The sequence below is a fragment of the Eschrichtius robustus genome, chromosome 3, assembly GCF_028021215.1.
Source record: "Eschrichtius robustus isolate mEscRob2 chromosome 3, mEscRob2.pri, whole genome shotgun sequence".
NCBI classification, from domain to species: Eukaryota; Metazoa; Chordata; class Mammalia; order Artiodactyla; family Eschrichtiidae; genus Eschrichtius; species Eschrichtius robustus.
The window spans coordinates 113,572,949-113,596,888 of NC_090826.1; the positions used below are offsets into that span (position 1 = coordinate 113,572,949).

A 23,940-nucleotide genomic window follows, 5' to 3' on the forward strand; every position below is an offset into this window, starting at 1 on the left:
TCATACTTACCACTTTTATGATTGCTTCTTGTCTCCTTCCCACCACCCTGCCCCAAAACAATGTGCTTTTTGAGGGAAAGGACTCTTTTCAGCTAGTACGCCTAGGACTCAGCAGTATCTGCCCTATTGTAGATACTCAATAAATGTTCCTCGAATGAATGAATGAGTGTGTTAACTTCCTATTCTGTGCTTATTCTATGCCGCTTGGATCAAGAGCATTATATAGAAACTGACTGCATCTTTCTACCCCCAAAAAACTTTATTCTCAATACAATAGGTCCAAAAATAGAATAATCTGCCTCCTGTTACAGTGAGTTCTTCATCACTGACAATGTTGAAGCAAGGCCTGAACGCCCATCTACCAGGGGACTAGATGAAAGCGGGGACTAGAGGACTGCAAAATAAAGTTCTTTCTAAGAGTCTCAAGTATAAGGTTAGTTTCAAACCTCCTTAATTCAGTTTTTCCAGGACACTAGGAGAGATTCCCCCACCCATGCCAAATCAACTGATGTCCTTATCTTGATAATTAAAGTTCAATAAACACCTGAAGATTCCGCTGATAAGGGAATGGAAAGGGAGAATGAAGGGGAGTGGGATTAGTTCAGGCGAGTCGTATATTTCAGATAAATTACTGAGGTCCAAAAAAGGAGGAAAAAAAAAAAAAAAGGCAGCTACTATTCAAAGTCAGCAGCGTGCAGGGATCAGCTCCGGCACTTCAAAGACAGCAGAGGCTCTAAAGAGCCCCTCCCCCTTTGAGAACTGCAGTCAGACCGACAGTGAATGAATGCAAATCCGGAGGCAGGCCCAGCGCGGACCCCTCCTGGGAAAAGATTTCACAAAGGGGTCCTAACTGCGCTTTTGACCTCGCCGCCGAGCGCTGGCCCAAGTCCCCACTCCCAGCTAGACGCCTTCACTCCCCTACCTCTGTCACGCACCCCGCACCAGCCCTCAAACCCAACCGCCTCAGCCTGGACATCCTTCGCGCGGACGTCCAACTCCCACCCGCCTCTTCCCACCCCGCGGTACACGACCCAGTACCCTCACCAGCCTGCCCGATCCCGCGGAAACTCAGCTTCGGTACCACCGGAAGTCAGCCAACGTCAGTAACTGACGTGCGCGCTCCCGAGTCGCAGTGCGCGGCGTCAGGGCATCAAGGAGCATGCGCCAACCACAGGTGCCATCTTACTTTAGGGCAGAAAGAAGCCAAAGGGCTAGTATGTCCGTTGTTGGCAAAAAAATTTAAAGGCAATACCTCGCTTTCTCTGTCCATGGAGCTATCCTACTCAAAACAAAACTGGGGGTTAAGGTTCAGTGGTTTAAGTTGACAATTAATCCTTCTCGCCTCGAGACACCTGGAATACAGGACCAAGGAAATGGAGAATTCATAAAATTTCAGAAAGAGGAATCACTGGGTTACAAATAGTGCAGTTTCCTGAATAAAGCTAAGGCAGTCTTGAACTCAATCCATAGTAATTATTCATATCTGTATAATACTCTGCTTACAAAATGCTTTCACCTACGTTATCAAAGGTGATTTTTTTTTTAAATCTTCACAATAAATCCTATGGGACAATGGTATTATTATACCTTCCAATTTACACAGGACAAATTTTTGGCTCAGCTGGGTAAGTGATTTCACAAAGATACACAGCTATGAGAAGGAATCAGGTATCCTGACTCTAGCTTCTAATGCATTAATCCAGTGTCCAGGAAGGTGCCTGGGGCATAGTCGATGTCCAATAAATTCAATACATGTGTTTTGAATGAATGAATAACTCCTAGAACTGTTCTTTCCTCTTTTCTACAAGGACAGAACGTCAAAGCTGAAAAAACACATTCAACTCTCTCACTTCACAGGTGAACCATCAACAAATATTTATGCATTTAAATAATTTATTTGACCTGATTCTGTCTGTAAACAGAATCCGACAGGATGAAAGTATCCACAGCCAAAAATGATGAACTTGATGTAATCATGGAGATAACCGCCAGTAGTCTGACTCTTACGTGAATCACTCTAACTCTTCCAAATGCCAAGGAAATCTCTAGAAGCTTGGAGTTTCACTTGTGTCCTGCTTTTGAAACTACAGAATACACAGATCTGTTGGTTTGCTCGCTGGCTCTCTCTCTCTCTCTCTCACTCACTTCCCTAAGCAGTTCTAAGCACTTGAAGCTTTTGGAAGAGAAATATCCAACACTGATTAACTTTAGCACTCTTTTTTAGTCTTTTTTTTAAAACAGCTTCAATTTACACATCACAGAATCCATCCGTTTTACTTATACAATTAAATTATTTGCAGTAAATTTTCAGAGTTGTGAAACCAACACCAGGTTTGGTCTTTAATCAGAGCTTCTGAAGTTCAAGAAAGTTTCCATAATAATCTTTAGTGGTCTCAGAAACGCATAACAATAAAGGCAACTAATACTGAAATGCAGGCAATATAGAATTTTATTTTTCCAAAATCCTGCCAGAACATTCTGCTGCTATATTAAGCCCAGGGAACCGGAATCACAAGATCTAGGGGATCTCAGACGATAAAGTACCTACACTTGTCTTTAGGCCTCGGGGTTTTCGCCTTATAGACCCACAGCCCATCAGTAGGCGGGGTCTCATTCTCTGGAAATCTTGGCGATGGGAGGGGTGCCCTCCCAGAGATCTCCCGGAAAAGGGCGGGCCTTGCCTTCCGGAACCTTTCGGACAGAGGCGGAGTCTTCTGCCGAGGGCCGTTCGGAGGAAGGCGGGGCCTACCTCGCATCAGGACCAGTCTGGCTGCACCTGCTTCCTTAGCTCAGAGCGTCCCTGGAGCATCTTAAGAGGCGACCGCAGCTGGCAACCAGAGACCAGACCGTCGCAGGAGGCGTCCGCCAGATACCTTCCCCTTCCCCTGACCTAGCACTCTGCAGCGGGGGCCTCCGTACTGACCGGAGGTCCCAGAGTCGTCTGACCATTGCGAAAGCATTTATAGCAATAGCCTCTGATTACGACATGGCTGAGATCACCAATATCCGACCTAGCTTTGGTAAGTAGAATCTGGCAAACTAAGCCTGGGGTAGGCGAAAGCGTTGGAAAGCCAGGGGAGCCCAGCAGCTGGGCAGAGCGTGAAGCCCAGACCAGGGCCTTCAAGTGCCAGCCCCTCTAGAATCAGGCCTGTGGTGATGGGTAGAATCGGGCCTACGGTGGTGGGTAGCAGGCAGTGTACGGCACCCGAACTTGAGCTGCGGGCTGCACGGGCTGAGAAGGCCAGAGCCACACCGAGGGTGGGAAGGTCCAGGATGCTAAAACCTTGTAGGGTGCAGTGTCAGCACTGCTGGAGGTGAGAAGCAGAGAGCTTGAGGAGGATGTGAACCCCTCCTTCTGGGGGAGCAGAGGTGAGATAGGCCGAGCCCTTCCCCTTGGGGCACGCAGGGCGGTGCCCCTTCCTCCCCCTCCCACTCCTCAGGGCTGCGGGGGAGGGAGGTGGCAAGGGAGATGGGGCATCAAGATGGCAGCTTGGGGACCGTGGGCTGTGTGGCTGGCAGCCAGGGGAGGCGGCGGCCTCTGGGGAAAGAGGGGTGCGGGGGTGGGGAGCAAAAAGGAAGCCACTCCTTAAGCCGGTCAGCTGGATGCTGGGGCTAGGAGGAAACGTGAGCCCTGCAATTTCTATTCTGCATCGTAATGATGGGGTCCGTCCGTAGCTACCAAATGGCGCTTGGCGCTGCTGGGCTGGGGGAATGACGTGATGTCTATTTCTGGGCCTCCTGGCAGCGCCTAGGCTCTTCTTCCCAGGCCTTTGTTCCCTGTTTCCCTAGGCTGGCTTTTCAAAAAGGGGGACTCACCCGCGCTGGTGCCGGCGGGGGCCCGAGCCAGGCCGGAGGGGGAGGGGCGAAAAAGGCCGAGCCCGGGGGAGGCCGCTTTGTGTACCAGAGAAAGCATTACGTCATCTCGGAGCTGCTGGTCCCCGACCCAACCCTACAGGCTCCAAGATCAGTTACACTCCCTGGAGCAGAGTGGGGTAGAAAATAGGGAAGCATATGGGAAAGAAAAGCTCGAGAAGCAAGTTTTTCCTCTGGGGGATTCCTCCAAAATGTGCTAGGGTAGCAAACTTCCTGTGCTATGCTTTCCTGGCCCCAAAATAAAAAAGAATTGTCCTGTTTCTCCCTCAGTTCTATCCCAGTTTGTATGGGAGAAGCCAGTGAGAGTCGCTGTCAGCCTAGGGTTCCTCCTTTTCCCTTAAGAGATTCTATCCCTCAGACAATCCAGAAGGTTTGAGCATCCAGACTCCAGTGTTTAGGGTGGGGCCACAATCCAACTAAGAAATGGCTTTTCTCACTCCCAGATAAAAGGTTTATGGAAATGAACAGAACCCAGTGTGCTCTATCCCCTCAATGCCAGGAAGAAGACATCAGATCAGAGAAAGTATAGGATGACAGATCACACCCATTTACTACTTGTTTGCACTGATTCCCTAAGGCTAAATCTTGATTATATTTCTTTCTTCCACTTCACCTTCTGCATTTTTATTCTTTGAGTCCTAAATTTCCAAAATAGATGTCCCTCTTGTCATCACATGAGCACCTCATGATTTTTCTTCTTGCTCTTTCTTTTTCTTCTTATGCCTTCTTTCCAACATATTCTTTTCTTTTAATTGCAGTTCCAGAGTCCTTGGAAAGTTAGGTGCTGTAGAGCATAATACACTGATCTCATTTAGAGGGAATGTTAGTGGAAAAAGAAATTATCAGGCCCTTACATACTACATTTTATTTAATCCTTACAAATATCCTCAAGTGTATTCATTATTATATATATTTGCTAGATGAGGAAACTGAGGCTAAGGGAGATAAAATAACTTGGCTAAAGTAAAACAAACTAGTTAGGGTAGTGCTAAGATTTAAACCAATTTCCAGTTGATGCCAAAGTTCATTCTCATTTTACTGTGTCATGCTGGCCTACTTGACAGGGAAAAGCTATCTTAGCAAAGGAAGTGTCAATAAGCAGGGCTGGTCAGAGACTGAGAGAACTGGACAAAGCCCGGATGTGTCTTGCAGATCTTTAAATCCATACAGAGGATCTCCTCTACAGAGAACTGCCACTTCTGACTTTTTCACATCTCACAGAGCACTTCATTTCAAACTCCCTAGCCCTTGAGAGATTCACTGAGCCAACACTCAATTATCCATGACCTTGGAGGACAAAAGCAGCAAGCAGCATGGGTCACTGCAATTTACAACTACTTGAAAACACTCACTTCAGCTTTTAGTTCCAACTTCCTTTTCCCACCAAGCTTTTGACTAAAGCTAGACAATATCTCTGATTTTTCTAGTTCACTGCCTTGGGGGTGGGGGGAGAGAGGCAGGGGTTAACAAATACTAAAATGAAGAAGAAAGTAGGACAAAAGTGGGAAACAAGGTGGAGGAGATCACCTAGGTAATTCACAAGTGGATTCATCCATTTCTCTTTTTTTCCTTCTCTATCCTCCTGAAAGATGAGAATCCTTCTTCTTCTCTTTTACCTGCTCCACCTCTATTTTCTAGCAATAAAAGTTGAGGCATTGTAAGCAGCAGTGGGGATCTCTCAAGATCACAGAGTAATCTATGGTAGAGCCAAAAGGATCACTTGGATGTCTCCCAACCCAGGCCTTTAGACTCCCTTTCAAATCATTCTCAAAAATATACTTGTCTTGGTGGTTCCCTGCTTTTCTCTTCTCATAGACACAATCAATATTCGATTTTACTAATCGGTAGCAAGCAGTTTTCAGGAAGTCCCTCATGGGTGAATGGAGAGCCACTTTTTCAAATTGTGCCTATGCTGATTGACAGTTGAACCCAATCAATTGTTCAAACAAATATTTACTGAGCTCCTGTTAGATGCAAGAGACTCAGGGATTCAAAGATGAACAGGGTGTTGTTTCTGCCCACTCTCAAGGTGCTTACAGCTAAGGCTGCTCCCATTTTGTGAAACCTCTCCCTAACAGCTTTTATTTCACTTGATACTCTGAAAATAAATGCTGTTGTTATTCAGTATGGCCATGGACACAGTCACCTTGGTTTACTTTGTTAAATGGCTTTACTCCTAATCTATATTAATATTTCCAAATGTAACCACTTCTTTTCTTACCTGGTCCCAACTTTCATAGAACCATGGAATGTTTGAAGTAGAAAGAATTTCAGAGACATTTATTCCAATCCTCATTAAAGAAATCTTTTTTAGAATATGCCTGACCAAGGTGATCCAATCTCTGAAAGTTTTCAAATGGAGATTCACTGCCTCCTGAAGCCATCTGGGCCACTGAGAGGCAGTTCTAAAAATAATTTGATTCTTTTCATTGAGTCAAAATCTGTCTTCCTGTAGCCTGTACGCACTGGTGTTAGACCTGCCCTCCAAAGTAGAATCACATCAGACCTTCTTCCAGCAAAATGCCTTAAATAATTGAAGAAAGTTATTATTCCCAGACCCCTCAGCTCCAGTTCCTTCAACTTCTCCTCACTTGATATGGTTTCCAGGCCCTCTACTATCCTGCTTATCCATAATGTACAGACATTCTGGTGTCAGATAGACCAGGGTTTAAATCCCATCACTGCCATTTGCTACTATGTGGCCTAGTGTAGATCTGAGTCCCCAGCTTTCTCAATTGTAAAGTGGGGATATAAGTGGTACCTATTCAATGAGTTATTTGTTTTGGAGAGAAAAATCTCTAACATGATGCCTGGCAGGGATATCATAAAGGTACACAAAAAATAGCAATTTTTATTCTTGTCAGTACTAGATAGAATACTCCGTATGTGTTGTGACCAGTGCAGATGAAATTATACTACCCCTCCTGTGATCTGGACATTGCACTGATAATATAAGTTAGCATCAGCCTAATTATATTCCAAGCTTTTTGTCACCTAAACTACTAAGTTATTTTTACTCACACTCATCAAGTAAGGTCTCCCATTGCCTATCGATAGGTTTTGAAGGGCAAATAGAATTTTACATTTATCCCTGTTATGGGTAATAATATTGACCTCATTCTGTTTTTCCAATCTGTGGAAGCTGTTTTTTATTTTTATTGAGGTATATTTGATTTACAATATTGTGTTAGTTTCTGATGTACAGAATAGTGATTCGATTATATATTTTATATATGAGTATATTATTTTTCATATTCTTTTACATTATGGTTTATTACAGGATATTGAATATAGTTTCCTGTGCTATATAGTAGAATCTTGTTGTTTATCTCTTTTACATATAGCAGTTTGTATCTGCTAATCCCAAACTCCTAAAGTGGAAGCTGTTTTGTATTCACTAATTCATTTGTTCACTGAACACTTACTGTGTGCCACATGGTTCTAGGACCTGGGAATATAGCAGTGAACAAAACAGTCACTATTCTTGTTACACTTACCTAGTGAGGGAAGACAGACAAATATATGTCAGGGGTAACAAGTGCTATGAAGAAAAATAAAGCAGGGTAAACGGGATATCATCTTACTTGGAGCAGTCAGGAAATGCTTCTCTGATAAGATGAGGTTTGGAACAGAGGCCTGCAGTGAGTGAGGCCGTGAGCCAGGCATATACTTGGTGGAAGGATGTTCTAGGAAGAATCTGGAATATGCTAGAATCACATTTATTTCCTTATTTCCCCTGCCCTACCCAAGACTTACCCTAATGAGTAGTATGGATAACTATAGGCCTTATCTAGATCTTTAAAGCCTAAACTCAATTTGGCTTCAATGAACTTAAGGGGGAGGAAATCCCCAAACCTAATTATCTAAGTCAGGGGCCCGATTTGTGTAGGAAAAGACAAGACTAGAGGAGGGGAAGGAAAAAAATCTGTTTCTCTTTAGTTATTTGTTTACTTAACAAATATATATTAAGTACCTGTTAGGTGTTTTTAGTGCTGGGGATACAGAAATGAGCTAAACAGACAAAATCCTTGTCCTTATGAAACTTACATTCTAGTGAAGACAGACAATAAGTAGTAAAATTATATGTGTGTGTCTGTATATATTCTTATGTGTATGTGTGCGCCTGTGTATGTGTGTGCGTGTGTGTGTGTGTGTGTGTGTGTGTGTGAGAGCGAGAGAGAGCGAGAGAGAGAGCATGACAAGACATGTAGAGAAAATTAAGCAGGGCCAGGAAGTGTGGGTCTCAGGGGTGGAAAGGTTTACACTTTTAAATAGGGTGGTCAGGGAAGACCTTATTAAGAAGGTGACAAGGTCTGACATTTTCCACAGTCCCTATTTCTCCCTATTTAAAATACTTGTATTTCATATTGAAAGATTTTATTATTTTATCTTAAAACACAAGTATTTTAATTTAATTATTTTATTTTATTTATTTTATTTCATTATTTTATCTTAAAATACAAGTATTTTAAATACCTGGGAGCTGAAATTTAGAACATATTTCAAGTACTTAGACGCAGAGTTCTTCTACTTCTTACCACCCACCTACTTTTATCACCCTTGGGCACCCTACTAAAACCATCCAAAATCAATCCCACATCCTTCTACCCTACCTGTCAGTCAGTCAGTCCACACAAGCCCACTGTTGCAAACCCTGTGCTGGGTGCTGTGGAATATCCTCCTGAAACCAGACCCAGCTCATACCCTTGTGTAACAGTTGAGGTGAATGGGTTCTCATGTAAAAAGGTGACCTATAACACCTTAGTCGACCTATAGCCGACCTATAGGGCGGCTTTATGTGAAACACAAATCAATATGAGCAAACCATAAGTGCTGAGGGAAGGCCAAGAAAAGAACAGGCAGTCAGGTGGGGCACTTCAGGGGAGGCTTTCTAGAGAAGATAAGTATTTCATCCATGTTTGTTGGAAAGGAAGAGCCATGGATTGGTTGGAGAGGATGGGTGAGGGCATCTCCAAGAGAGGGGAGAAGTTCATAAGCCCAGATGAGCAAGTTTTGCTTTGGAGGCTAGGTTACAGATTAGCTTGGCTCCAGCCAGAAGCATTAAGCAGGGGTGCTCTGGGCAGGGGTTGAGGTCCACCTGCCTTGACACGTCTCTGGTCTCCACCTTCAGATGTGTCACCAGTGGTCGCTGGCCTCATCGGCGCCTCTGTGCTGGTGGTGTGTGTCTCGGTGACTGTCTTTGTCTGGACATGCTGCCACCAGCAGGCAGAGAAGAAGCACAAGAACCCACCATACAAGTTTATTCATATGCTCAAAGGCATCAGCATATACCCAGAGACCCTCAGCAACAAGAAGAAAATCATCAAAGTGCGGAGAGACAAAGATGGCCCTGCGAGGGAAGGTGGACGCGGGAACCTGTTGGTGGATGCAGCAGAGGCTGGCCTGCTGGGCCAAGACAAGGGTCCTAGCTCTGGATCTTGTATAGACCAATTACCCATCAAAGTGGACTATGGGGAAGAACTGAGGAGCCCCATTGCGAGCCTGACCCCTGGGGAGAGCAAAACCACTTCTCCATCATCTCCAGAGGAGGATGTCATGCTAGGATCCCTCACCTTCTCAGTGGACTATAACTTCCCCAAAAAAGCCCTGGTGGTGACAATCCAGGAGGCTCATGGGCTGCCAGTGATGGATGACCAAACCCAGGGCTCTGACCCCTACATCAAAATGACCATCCTTCCCGACAAGCGGCATCGGGTGAAGACCAGAGTGCTACGGAAGACCCTGGACCCTGTGTTTGACGAGACCTTCACCTTCTATGGCATCCCATACAGCCAGCTGCAGGACCTGGTACTGCACTTCCTCGTCCTCAGCTTTGACCGCTTCTCCCGGGATGACGTCATTGGGGAGGTCATGGTGCCGTTGGCTGGAGTAGACCCCAGCACAGGCAAGGTACAGCTGACCAGGGACATCATCAAAAGGAACATCCAGGTGAGGAGGAAGAGTGTGTTGGGGAGGGATGGTAGGTTGGGGGAGAGAAGGGGACAAGTGGGAGGGGAGGGATGAGATGGATGGCAAAGAGGGGCTGTAGAAAGGAAGCTCTTGGCTGTCAAGGTTAAGCAGTGGTCAAAGTAAGACAGAGAACCTGGCAGGTTAGATCTCCTCCAAGAAGCAACTTCGTGAGGAGAGAAGGGCAGGTAGCTTCTGAAATTTCACTTAGCGGTTGGCATCCTGATGCTGCATCCAGCTTGCTTGGAGCAGGCTGGCTCACCAGTCACAGACCCATCACTTCAGGGATAAGGGGGCTAATTTCTTCTCCAAAATGTGTGATCTTCCTCTAGTGAACTTATTTCTCACAGCTGAGAAACTATGAAATCAGTAATTTTCCCCTCAGCTTCCCTTTCCCAACCCAAACCTAGAGATGTAAGTAGTATCATCTGTATGACTTTTAACCATTTTATAAATGCAACTTAACTGCTTCACCCTTTGGGCCCCTTACCGAGGCCCAAACCTTTGCCACAGATACTTCTCTCCCCGTTCCTCCTCTCCTCCTTGTTTGCATTAGAAGGGGGATGAGAGCCCTCCATCCTGCCCTCTCTCCACTGGGCCAGCATTGGCTCTTGAGTTATTTCAGGGATGCAAGAACTGTAACCCCCAGCCCCACTAGTTCATTTCCTCCTCAATCTGGGAGGCAGTGTAGCTCTGCAGTTCAGCACAGGGGCTCTTGATTCAGACTGCCTGGCTTCACCTTCCAGCTCACCACTTTCCAGCTGTGTGATGTGGGTGAGTTACTTAACTCTTCTAAGCTTCTATTTCCCCCTCTGTAAAATGGAGCTGATAATATTGCCTTCCTTATGGGTTATGAGGATCAAATGAGATAATATACCTGGCATACTATTGCCCTTATGGAGCTTTTACTTTAGCGGAGGAGAAATACAAAAAAATCTTGGCAGTTATCACATAGTGAGTATGGTAGGTGCTATGAAAGAAGCTGTTGAAATTTTACACTTAGAGTTTCATTCCTTTTTCAGGATTTACCATTAGGAGTTAATAGCAAGGACTTTGAAGTCAGACCTGAGTTTGAATCTAAATTCCACCCGTTAAGTGACCTTGGGCAAGCTGCTTAAATTCTCTAAGTCTCAGTTTCTCACAGGAATTAAGATGATGAATTTACATAATCCCTAGCCCATAGTAAACCTTCAATAAATGGGAACCATGATTATTATTACTATTAATATTTCTATTATTAATAAAGTTTGATCCCTGGGAGAGATATATGATTTGTAGATATTTATATTTTGTTTTGACAAAGTGAAGGAAGACAAGGGAGGCCTGGATCAGTGGAGAAGAGGGTAGAAGGTTCAGAAAGGATAACAGGGCCACTAAAATCAACTGCACTTTTCCCAGAAAGAGCTCTGCCTGTAGATGCTTTGCTGATCTCTTACTGCCTTCTTCAGCTGCAATCCCACGCCGGACTCAGTGGGGAGGCAGGAGGCTCAGGACTGGAAGGAGGCTTCCAGGCCAGCAGGGCTGAGTGTGCAGTGAGCTCCCAGGAACAAGGTTTGGCCACTGCTGAAGGGCGCTGTGCAGTGTGCCAGGCTGGGGAGGGGAGGGGAGGCAGGAAGTGGCTCCCCCGGACGTGTGTTCTTTTTATTTATTTATTTATTTATTTATTTATTTATTTATTTATTTATTTATTTATGTTTGGCTGCATTGGGTCTTCATTGCTGCGCGTGGGCTTTCTCTAGTTGCAGCGACCGGGGGCTACTCTTCGTTGCAGTGCGTGGGCTTCTCATTGTGGTGGCTTCTCTTGTTGCGGAGCATGGGCTCTAGGCACGCGGGCTTCAGTAGTTGTGGCACGTGGGCTCAGTAGTTGTGGCTCACAGGCTCTAGAGTGCAGGCTCAGTAGTTGTGGCGCACAGACTTAGTTGCTCTGCGGCATGTGGGATCTTCCCAGACCAGGGCTCGAACCCGTGTCCCCTGCATTGGCAGGCGGACTCTTAACCACTGCGCCACCAGGGAAGTCCTGGACGTGTGTTCTTACCCTCTCTGCTGTGTAGGCGCCTGTCCCACTGCAGCCAGCCCAGCCATGCCATTGCCCAGAGAACCACTGTTGTCACGTGGCCCGCTCAGCTCTACCTCACAGGGGCCGGGGGAGTCCAAACATTTCAAAGACCATTAGAGGCATTTGGTCAGGGCATAAACACTGGTCTGTTGCCAGGATACAATGAGACGTCCCCGAGTCCAAGACAGCAACAGTTCTTGTATCCTCTGAGGTTGGAGTCAGAAGGCCTGGACAGAAGCTGCAGTAGTGACCTGTCTCATCTCCCTGCATCCCTTCCCCTCTCCTTCCATTTCTTTTCCTCCAGATTCTGCCAACCCACTCCCCTGATTCCTGACTCCCCTTTATAGCAGCTCCAGTGCTCTACTCCCTGCCTTCATCTAGCTCTCCTCGCAGGGTTGTTCTTTCCCAGCACAGCCTTCCCTGGAGCACTAGCCTGGTAAATCCACCAACTAGCTGGACTCCTTCAGACAGCTCATGCAGTCGCAGCCCACGGCTGACTGTGGAGGATGGCTCTGTACCAAGCTGCAGCTGGGAAGACATTAGCAAGGAAAGGGACTGATTTGGGCTGGGAACAAAACAGCCTCAAATCCAGGACACTGGGCAGGGAGCACAGACAATGGCATTTGCTAAACTGCCAGGGGGCTCTTGGGGAGAGCCAAGCTTCTTTCCACTTTATTAACGCCCTTCAGGAGGGATAAGCCGGGGCTGGGATCCTGAGCAACACATCCCCTGGAAGAGGCTCCAGACAGGACACCCAGAGCCCCTGCGGCCCCACCCCAGAGCCTTGCAGCCTCCCGGGTGTCCTAAGCCTGTTTTCCCCAACCAGTGCCAGTGGGCAGAGCTGTGTTCCATCCTGGGTCGTGGCTGTCATCTCTCTAGTCACTCGTCCCCCTGATTCCCTAGCAGTACAGCCTCCAAATGTCTACCCTAAACCCTCCCTACTGTAGCCAAGAATCTGCCCTTTCTGGATCTCCCCATGGCTCATCAGTTAGAGCTGCTTTGGACTATTCCACACTGTCTGTAAAGAGCTCTTTCTGGTCTGGGTAAGGTACCCCCTTATAATAATGGAGCCAAATGTTCCTGGGCGGAGACTGGTGAGAACTGCATTTCTCTAGACAACCACCCACCCCTAACTGCATTTCCTGACCTTTAGCAGAAAATTCAGCTCTTGTCCTTTCCGTTATTACAGTGCAGTCCAGTTGAAGAAGCCCTGGACTGGTCATGATTTCTGATTCTGTCCATTTCACTGACTAATTCTGGGCAAGCAGTTACCTACTCTGGGCCTCAGTCTCCCTCTAGGCTGGATCACGAAGGCTAATGGGGTGACTCTGTGAGAGTACTCAGCTCTTAGGAATATACAGAAAGATATAAGAAGCATTAAAAATTAACACTCAATTATTAATGAAAGAAGTTCACAGTATAAACTCTATAATGCCCAAAACTCTCTGAGTTGGACTTTGGAACTGGATTTTTTTTTTAGTGACAGCTTTTTTTTTTTTCTTCCTAGTATTTTATTCAGATAGAAATAAAAGTGAATTTACATTCCCATAATACATCCCCCACAAGGAGAAGGGAGGTGGTTCAGCGAGGGCTGGGGTTAAAGAAGAGACAGTGGGAAAGAAGTGATTTACAAGGCCTATAATAGAGAGTTGTTAGACTCCTAATTTCTTCAGGTCATTGTTTCCCAAACCATTTCCTGTCTTTCTACTGCCAGATTGGTGTTCATGACCTAGGACAATGGTCATGGGAATGATAGGATTCTTAGAATCTCAGATTTACAAGAGACCTTGGAGTTCATCCAGTCTAGTCAAAAAGGACTGAAAAGAAAGAAAGAAAAAGGAATGTCAGTTATCCAGGAACAATAAACAAAATTGCTGTGTAAAATAAGTAAATAAATAAAACCACACACACAAAAAAGAAAGATGCCCTATTTGTGTATTGGGGAGAAGACGAGGAGGGATGTGATTGAATGTTGAGGTTTTTGTTTCTTTTGTTTTCTCATGACTGTGATTTATGTGGAGGTAGCACTGAGAACTTCTAGCCCCAATAAAGGTTTATTGAGGACACGTGAGTCCTCCTCTTTGCAAAGATGCTGTGCCTAGAAAAATCACTGTGGGCGGGGCCCTGCTAATTATAAGAACTAGACTTATCCCTCGCCTCAGTATTTCCTTCAGCTGAACGTCTTCTTTAGGACCACTGCTCTTGTTCTTCTTTTCCACGGAGTGAGAAAGGATCCCGCTCTCTGAGAGCAAAGCCTCCCAGCTCTGTCAGGCATGGATAAAACCCTTTCTCCCCCTTGTCCTTCTGCTTGCCTGTCCCCCAACAGGGTCTTTACCTCACTAGGCCAAGGGGCTGGGAAACAGAGTTCGCTCCCAGCCCTTGACAAAGAGCCCTTGACAAAGAGTCATTGACAATGCCGCTTGGAATGGGAATTGGGTGGAAAGAGAAGGGGAGGGGGGAGGGGGAGACTTGAAACTCCGGCCTTCAATGCAGAATGGAATGGTATTCAGGTGGTGTTGTGGCTGCAGACTTGGGCATCACAAAGGGGCAGCTGAATGGGGATGGGCGTTCTGCCCATGTAAAATGGCCAAAGGTGAAGGGGGGGTGGTGGGAAGCAGATGGAGACCAGTTGTCTGAGGAGTGATTTTAGGGGAGGAAATTATTGTGAAGGTAACCAGAAGTTGTCCACCTTCCCAAAGAACTAAGGAAGGGGCACGGGATTTAAATTAGGATGATTTTGCTACAATGGATGATTTAGGAAACGGTTTTTTTTTTTTTTGAAACAGAGTTTTAAATAAATAACCAGAAAACTTAAGTATAATCTTGTAATCAATGTTATTTTTACAAATAAAACTCTTTTAAAAAAAAAATTTTATTTATGTATTTTGGCTGCACAGGGTCTTAGTTGGGGCACGCAGGATCTTTTAGGTGCAGCATGCAGGCTCTTAGTTGTGGCATGTATGTGGGGTGCAGTCCACCACCAGGGATCGAACCCTGGCCCCCTGCATTGGGAGCACGGAGTCCTACCCACTGGACCACCAGGAAAGTCCCCAAGATTGCATATTTAATATTTAGATACCAATATTCAAGGATGGTCCCAGAGATAGATATCAAAACTAGTTAACATTTCATTATTCATGGAAATGGAGGGGAGCAGTGGCCCAAATAATCCAGAAGTTCTTTCTAGATCAGCACTATCCACTGGATGCTGTGATGGTGGAAATGTTCTATATCTGCACTGTCCAGTATGGTAGCCACTGGCCACGTGTGGATACTGAGCACTTGAAATATGGCCAGCGTGATTGAGAAACTAAAATTTTAATTTTATTTCATTTTAATGAATTAAAATTAAAATTTACATAGACACATGTAGCTAGCGGCTACTGTATTGGGCAGGCCAGTTCTGAATGTTTTAGAAGGCATTTAATTTTCTTTTTCGTGAGGGATTACTTTCCTGATGCCATTTGGCTGTGGCTGATAGTAAAAATGAGTTTACCTTCTCTGTCTGCATTCTGACTCGTCAAAAGGAAGCAGCCCAGAAGTATACTGGTTGGCAAGGGCAACCAGCCTGTGATTGTAAACTGGCTGAGGGTACTTCCCATGGATATAATCAAGAGCCGGCTATATGTTATGGGTAAGGAGGAGATGTGGGGCTTCAATCTAGCAGAGAATACCATGAACATCTTTTTTAAAGTCTATTTTCTTTTGTACTTCAGTTTCAAAAGCTAACGGCTAAGTTTAAAGTTCAGTCACATTCAGTACCCTACGAGAGACATTTCCATATGCTCCTGGTATGAAATATAGCCTCAAGAACTTTTTTAAGCCAAATGGAAATATTATCACAGTTCATTCCTCGAGGTGACTTAAGACTTATAATCAAAGCATAAACTATTAGGGTTTTTCCTCTTGTTTTTCACTGATGAGCTAATTAAATTATTTACTGCTGTTGTTCTTTCCTGCACCAGCCACACCTGAGCAGGTAGTGCACTAGCCTGTGTGCTTCTGGAGGGTAGGGGTCTTCTTTGTGCATCATTTCAGCCCTAGTTGCTAGCAGAGTGCCTGGCACTTAGTGAGTGCACAGCAAGTCATTTTGGTGGGTATGTGGCGTATGTAAGGCTGGTGGTGAGTTTGGTCTATTTTTGCTCAATCTAAGAAAAATTCCTCAAGTAGGTGACATTCCTTTGGGGCTATGAAGAATACAAGGAATAGGATCTGATAGTGGAGGAATGATTTGGTCTCGAATTTTTTTTTTTGTCTCAAATTTAACTTATTATGTCCTAAAGTCCTCCTATCCCACCTCCTTTTGTTTTCTTTATCCCAGCCTCATCCCTACTTCCTAAGCTAGAAACACAAGAAATAGTCCTCCATCTCTTCCCTCTCCCCTATATTTTCATCCAATTAGCTGCCCCAACCCAGAAAATCCTGACAGTTCTTCCTGAGACATATCCTACCCCAGGTCCATCTCCTCTGCCACAGCCCTGGTTCCAGGCCTCATCATTTCTTCCCTAGCCTGTTGCAGCAGCCTCTTAACTGAGCTTTCTGACTTTGGTCTTTCTCTACTTTAGTTCCTTCTCCAGCTTTCACTCAAATAGTATTATTATTAATATACTAACAACAACAATAACTGTCGCACCTTTGCCTACAGACCTCCTCTTGCCTGGGTGCTGCGGCTGGCTCTGCTCTTTGGTTAGCTCACCCCCACTGCCCTTCACCTTCGCCTGACCCACCTCTCTGGGTTCCTGGCCCGTCCCTCCTGCCAGCACCCCAACATCAGGGACACTCTCGCCTCTCAGCATTCTCTGAACACAGCCTACCCTTTCAGCACCCAAAGACTTTGTACCAGCCATTCTGACGCCCTGCCCCACGAGATCTTCTCTCTGCCCATTGCCTGTGTCTCTTATTCACCCACCATCAACTCAGCCCAGATGTCAGCTGGCAAAGCCTCCCCCTGAATCTCTCAACAGCACTGAGGATTTTTTTTTTTTGGCTGCGCCACATGGCTTGTAGGATCTTAGTTCCCTGACCAGGGATTGAACCCAGGCCCTCGTCAGTGAGAGCACAGACCTACCCACTGGACCACCAGGGAATTTCCAGGCTTCTCACTTTTCTGACAAGTAACATGTTTGTTTACATCTCTGTCTCTTCTAGTGCATGATAAGCTCCTTGGGAGCAAGAACTGAGTCCTATCAGTTCTGAATCCCCAGCACCTGGCATGTAATTAGTATCCAGATTTTTTTTTAATATATATATATACATTTATTTATTTGTTTTTGGCTGCGTTGGGTCTTCATTGCTGCGCGCGGGCTTTCTCTAGTTGCGGTGAGCAGGGGCTACTCTTCGTTGCGGTGCGCGGGCTTCTCATTGCGGTGGCTTCTCTTGTGGCAGAGCACAGGCTCTAGGCGCGTGGGCTTCAGTAGTTGTGGCTCACGGGCTTAGTTGCTCCGTGGCATGTGGGATCTTCCCGGACCAGGGATTGAACCTGTGTCCCCTGCATTGGCGGGCAGATTCTTAACCACTGTGCCACCAGGGAAGTCCTCCAAATATTATTTTAAATGTTCTTGGAGGACTAGAGGTTTTTTTTGTTGTTGTTTCAAGCTCAAAATAGAGACTAGCATAAAATTTCAAAGTGGGGAAACAAAGTTGTGGGCATCCGAGGTGGCTGGAGAAGACACTCTGAAGGTAATACACTGGGGCAGGCGAAACAGGTGTGGATATTCCCCTTGTGAAATGGAGGCACAGGCTCCAGAAAGTTCAGGGACTTGCCCAGGGCCAGCTGGTGAGTAATTGGCCAAGTTACTCAAACTCAAGTTTCCTGTCTCCCACTATACAGTCTTCAAAACTTTTTTTATGGCAAGAACCGAATGAGGGGCTTCCATGGGGGTGCAGTGGTTAAGAATCCACCTGCCAGTGCAGGGGACATGGGTTCTATCCCTGGTCTGGGAAGATCCCACGTGCCGCGGAGCAACTAAGCCTGTGCGCCACAACTACTGAGCCTGCGCTCTAGAGCCCACGAGCCACAGCTACTGAGCCCGCGTGCCACAACTACTGAAGCCTGTGTGCGTAGAGCCCGTGCTCCACAACAAGAGAAGCCACCGCAATGAGAAGCCCGCACACCGTAATGAAGAGTAGCCCCCGCTCGCTGCAACTAGAGAAAGCCCGTGCACAGCAGCGAAGACCCAACACAGCCAAAAATTAAAATAAATAAATAAATTTATTTTTTTTTTAAATTTTTAAAAAAAGAACTGAATGAGAGAATAGGAGAGAATGCACATCTCTGGTACACACTGTGTGCCAGGCACTGTGGTGTTTTACAAATTCTAAATTATCGAATCCTCTTACTAATCCTGGGAAGTTGGGACTATTTTTATCTCCATTTTACAGATGAGGAAGTGGAAGTAGCTTGTCCCAGGTCAGACAGATGAGAAGTAGAGTCAGGATTTGAATCCAGGCCGGTCTGGCTTCAGAGTCTGCGCTCCTAAATACTAGGTTATGCTGTCTCTCCATGCAAATGATTTTATTTAGTATCAGGATTATGATGAGAACATTTCCTTTTTCCTCCGCATGCTTTCTGTGCTGTGGCCTGCTCCCTCTGCCGGGATTCTCACCTGCTCTTTCTTCTCCCCAGAAGTGCATTAGCAGAGGGGAGCTCCAGGTGTCTCTGTCATATCAGCCTGTGGCACAAAGAATGACAGTGGTGGTCCTCAAAGCCAGACACTTGCCGAAGATGGATATCACCGGTCTCTCAGGTAGCAGCTATTTACTTCAACCTATTTCTTTTTTCTCTTTTTTTTTACTTTTTTTTTTTATTGGAGTATATTTGCTTTGCAATGTTGTGTTAGTTTTTACTACACAGCAAAGTGAATCAGCTATACGTATACATATATCCCCTCTTTTTTTGGATTTCCTTCCCATTTAGGTCACCACAGAGCACTGAGTAGAGTTCCCTGTGCTATACAGCAGGCCCCCATTAATTATCTACTTTATACATAGTATCAATAGTGTATATATGTCAATCCCAGTCTCCCAATTCATCCCCCTCCCTTCCCCCCTTGGTATCCATACATCTGTTCTCTATGTCTGTGTCTCTATTTCTACTTTGCAAATAAGACCTAAACGTGTCTATACCAATTTTTTCAGATTCCACATATACGCGTTAATATACAATATTTGTTTTTCTCTTTCTGACCCACCCCACTCTGCATGACAGTCTCTAGGTCCATCCACGTCTCTACAAATGACCCAATTTCATTCCTTTTTATGGCTAACATTCCATTGTATATACATACCACATCCTCTTCATCCATTCCTCTGTCGATGGACATTTAGGCTGTTTCCATGTCCTGGGTATTGTAAACAGTGCCGCAGTGAACAGTGGGGTGCATGTGTCCCTTTGAATTATGGTTCGCTCAGGGTATATATGCCCAGTAGTGGGACCGCTGGGTCACATGGTAGTTCTATTTTTAGTTTTCCAAGGAACCTCCATATTGTTCTCCATAGTGGCTGCATCAATTCACATTCCTACCAACAGTGCAAGAGGGTTCGCTTTTCTCCACACCCTCTCCAGCGTTTATTGTTTGTAGATTTTGTGATGATGGCCATTCTGACTGGTGTGAGGTGATGATATCTCATTGTAGTTTTGATTTGCATTTCTCTGATAATTTGTGATGTTGAGCATTTTTTCATGTGTTTGTACTTCAACCTATTTCTATCTGTCCGTGCCCCGCCCACCACTGCCCCTTGCCTGTGACCCAGACACCCCCCCTCCACCTTTCAGGACCCCTGGCACCTCTCATTGTCCACCCATTCCTCTCTCTGTCTACATTCCCTTCCTGATGAATGTAGCTGGGAAGGTGCTTTGGGTAAGCAAATGGGGTCTCTACATTTGGCGAGGTATCCTCAGTGCTATGCATGCACGCTGGGTGCTGTGCCCTTGCTCCAGGTGAGACTCTGCAAAAAGCCTGCAGGCTTTGTTAGTCCCTGTGCCCTTGAAAATGCTTCTTGGTGTCGTGGGGTTTCTTTGGCCCTGACTCGAGGTGGCTGTTCTGTTCCATGCCTGCCTCGTTTCCTTGGCCCCTTGTCCAGGAGGGCAGACGTGTACACAGTCAGTGTACACTTAGTGTGCAGTCACTAAAGACCACACGGGGTGGGGGGGTGGGACACCAAGGAGATGAACAGCAGAAGCCCCTCCTCCCCAACCGGAAGCCACCATTGTATAGGAGAGGACTGTGTCATAGGCCTGTCTCCCTTTTTCTGATCTCTTTGGGGGCCCCAGATCCTTATGTCAAGGTGAACGTCTACTACGGCAGAAAGCGCATTGCCAAGAAGAAAACCCATGTGAAGAAGTGCACTTTGAACCCAGTCTTCAACGAGTCTTTCATCTACGACATCCCCACTGACCTCCTGCCCGACATCAGCATCGAGTTCCTTGTCATCGACTTCGATCGCACCACCAAGAACGAGGTGGTGGGAAGGCTGATCCTGGGGGCGCACAGTGTCACAGTCAGCGGTGCTGAACACTGGAGAGAGGTCTGCGAGAGCCCCCGCAAGCCTGTGGCCAAGTGGCACAGTCTGAGCGAGTACTAATCCTCTTCTCCTTGCCTCTAACCCCAGGGCCGGGCTGGGCAGGGACGTGGTGGGGAGAGAGATAAACAGAGAGAAGTGGACTCAAAACCTCATTTTAGCTGTAGAAGAAAATTTCTTACAAAACAAACCCCACAAAGAACACCCCACATGACCACAGCTGCAGATCAGTTCTTAGCGATGATGATTTTTCTCCTTTGCAAGGCACTAGGAAATCCCTTTTTTTTTTTTTTTATGGGGGAAAAAAAGAGAGGGAAAGACCTCTACAAGTCTATATATAAAAATGTAACCTTATACTTGCATGTCTAATACAAACTGAAGAAATTAGCCTAACTGCCAATATCAAGGTACAGATTTTAATCCATGAAAATTGTGTTTTGTGCCGAATTGTATTTGCTGATTACCTGAAATTGGTCTCTTTTTATTGGGCTTCTCTAGAGAGTTATTTTCACTCCCCACCTCTGTGGAAGAATCTTTTGCTCTTGTAAAACCTCATGTTTTTATCATCCCCATCTTTTCTCCCTGTTACCTCTTACATTTCTGCTCTTTGACTGAGCGCAAGGTCCAGAGGTCTGTAGTAAGCCAAGAAACAAAGGTGGAATGGATAAGGCAGGGTTTGCAGGAGAAAGAGTACTTGAGAAATGGGGTATGTTTGTTATTAGCTCTCCTGCTATGAATGGGTAAAAGGCAGTCCTTGATTAATTTGTGATCAAGTACACGAAGACATCAGACTTTTAGGTAGAATTTGGGTTTACAAAACTAGATGACTTGTCTAAAAAGAGCTTTGGCGACTTCAAATTCAGCTACAGGATAGTACCAATGAATACATCCAGCTGATCCCAAATGTAGGTATGAAGACAAGGAAAGGAAAATGAGATGACTGCCATCTCCCTTTGTAACTGTGTCTGGAAGGACAGCCATTCGTTGGTTGATGGGTTAGAAATCATCAGAGTTTTGAAGGATTAAACTGGCCTCTGTTTTTCCAGAAATGCTGAAAACTGAGAAGCTTTAGAGTCTTCTCAAGTAGCTTAGATGAGGTTAGTTTTGCTTTATAAGGAAAAGGGACTTCAGAAATTATTCTTTCTCCTTAAATTTTTCAATCATGGCTCTTAAAAATAACTAAATGAGTAAAATGAGTACCTGTGACTAAATTAATAATAAAGATAACTTGGACTTTTTCAGAACATCCTTTCCCTGAAAACAAAGTGCTTAGTTTTTTAGGACTTCTGAATCTCAAGATAAGATGAAGGTATGGGTAACCACAGAGTTCAGTCCTCCTTCTGCCAGTGGACAATAGAGGTTGAGAGAGATTCAGCATCTTGCTGGGGTTACAATTCACATCTCCTTATTCCTAGACCAGCCATGTCTCTTAGAGTTGAGACTTTTCAGATGGCAGAGACTTCACTGACAATAAGTAAGCCTGGACAGGCAGTAGATATTTTTGCCAGCCTGAAAAGGAACTCAAATAAGCAGCAGCTTGAACCAAGGCCTGAAAGATTAGCCAAGATTGAAATTCCACATTCATACAAGAACATCACTATCTGACTTGCTTCTGAGAAGGGAGTTGAAAAGCTGAGTCTCCGTGGAGAGAGTGGTGATGTTGCCTTTGACATTCCCTTAACTCTGTGGATTTAAAACCAATCTGTTCCCTGCCCACCCCCCATTCTTTTTTTTTTTTTTTTTTTTTTAACCTGGATTCTTGACAATGCAGAGCAGCAGTTCTGAGCAGGCACAAAGCCCACTCTCTGTTCTTGTCCCTGTCATCCCACATCCCCCATAATCTGACTCACAACCTCATCATCAGTTGGGTTCACACCACCAGTTTCTATCCCACACTCCATGGAATGTAAATACTGTATCATACGTAGAAGAAAATAATTTTTGTTTTCTAAAAATGCATTTTGAGATAGTTTCATGTAAATCTGACAGGAGCACTCTGAAGCCCCATTAGGAAAAATTTTAAATGGTTCCTCTTCATCGCCTTAATGTCTAAAGATCAGAAATCGCTGAGCAACCCGCTTTTGTTTCCTTCCCAGAAACAATGCAAAGCAACAGGTGGAGATAGTCTGGTCTTTGCCCTGCTGTGTGTGCCTCTGTAGCTCCTCCTGACGTAAGTCTGGGAAAACAGCCTCACCCAACTCCTCTCTTCCCCACTTCCTTGTAGCTTTATTCCTTGCATTCTTTGGGTCTACTGAGCAGTGGGTGGTGAGGTGGCAGGGAAGGAACCAGTAGTGCTGTAGCCTAGGAGCTGCCTTGGTGTCTTTCTCAGAAAAATGGCAAAGAGGCGGACAGTACAGGGTTCCTCCCTCCTACCTCAGGCCTGATCCATCGTGCCCTTGACTTTGCTGTCCCAAAGTTTCTTAGCTGGCTTTGGCTTTCACATTTGTTCCTCCCAGAGCTAACTGATAAAGGTGGAGGAGGAATGCCTACTCCTAAGAGTCAGTTAAAAGACAAGAGAGTCACATTCTAGCTTTTGCACAAGGCACTCATGGTCAGGAATAGGTTAGGGAATGGTCACTTCTGATTTTCCAAGAGTCAGTCCTTCTCTGCTGATATCTTGATTCCTTTGGGAAGACAAGAGTTTTTCTTAATAACAAGTCCCTTTTATGAGTTAGTCCTTCCTTCAGTTCTTCTCAGTGGAGCACAGCCAAGATGTACATGTTTATGAGTGGTGCTCTGGATGTGAAAACAGATAGAACTGGCTCATGGGACAGGGGCGGCTTGCTCAGGAGAGGGAATAATGCAAGTCCTTTTTCTTGGAAGGCTTTTATTATGGCCACGATAGTGACATTGCCCTCACCGTGCTCCTTCTCCGATGTGGTCGTCTTTCTTTACCTTGTGTCTTCTCTTGTAAAAATGAAACTCAAAAATAAAATAAACGTGTCAAATTAAAAAAAAAAAAAATGAAAAAAATGAAAAAGGTAACATGAATTGTGTGAAACTGCATAATGCTGTAACGCTAACCTACAATATGTAATGCTATCTTGTATGTTGAATTTGTTAATGCACCACACAAGTGCAGAATAAAGACTGATTCACATTAAATAGGCCCGGTGACATCAGCATGATTTTCTTGGAAGCTGGATGACTATGAATGATGTGAACATTCAGACTCCAATAGGATGTTCTAGGGCATGTTCTCCAAAGCGTGGTCTTAGACCACCTGATTCAGAATCATCTGGGACACTTGTTAAAAAATGCAGATTCCAGGCTCCAGACCGAGAGTCCTTTTTCTAGTCCTTCTGTTTTCCTCTTAAAATGTAATATTTAAGATCATAACCACCAGAGAGAGGGATGATGGTTTTTAGTGCTGAGAATTAGTCTGCCCCTTTAATTGGAAATATTTCCAAAAGTAATGCTGAGACTGGCTGATTCTGTTCTCTTATTTATTCATTAGTCAAGAAATATTTTTTAATTGAGTCTCTATCATATGCCAGGTACTGGGGATACAAGACATTGATGAG

At 45.2% G+C, this 23,940-nt stretch overlaps 2 protein-coding genes across 10 annotated transcripts in view; one reads left to right on the forward strand and one right to left on the reverse strand.

The window, feature by feature from the left end:
* The window catches only part of GON4L (gon-4 like), a 92,466-nt gene extending 88,618 nt beyond the window's left edge, over positions 1-3,848 (reverse strand). For 6 of the 7 annotated variants that reach the window (XR_011073606.1, XM_068540988.1, XM_068540989.1 and 3 more), the window contains exon 1: positions 1,045-1,123. The gene's annotated coding sequence lies outside the window, so the exon portion shown is untranslated. Of the gene's footprint in view, positions 1-1,044; positions 1,124-3,816 lie in introns of those variants that run through there. The other variant, XM_068540985.1, reaches the window with a different exon arrangement.
* SYT11 (synaptotagmin 11) lies at positions 2,705-23,502 on the forward strand. Of its 3 annotated transcripts, none has more exons than XM_068540995.1 (4): positions 2,705-3,020; positions 9,005-9,822; positions 18,522-18,642; positions 20,169-23,502. In XM_068540995.1, exons 1-4 carry the CDS (start codon positions 2,987-2,989, stop codon positions 20,477-20,479), a joined length of 1,284 nt encoding a protein of 427 aa, XP_068397096.1. In that variant the 5' UTR covers positions 2,705-2,986; the 3' UTR covers positions 20,480-23,502. The 3 variants fall into 3 exon arrangements, with proteins under 3 accessions (XP_068397096.1, XP_068397094.1, XP_068397095.1); XM_068540993.1 differs by having other exon boundaries at positions 2,706-3,020; positions 18,522-18,645; XM_068540994.1 differs by having other exon boundaries at positions 2,706-3,020; positions 18,525-18,645.
* The last annotated feature ends 438 nt before the right edge of the window (positions 23,503-23,940 follow it).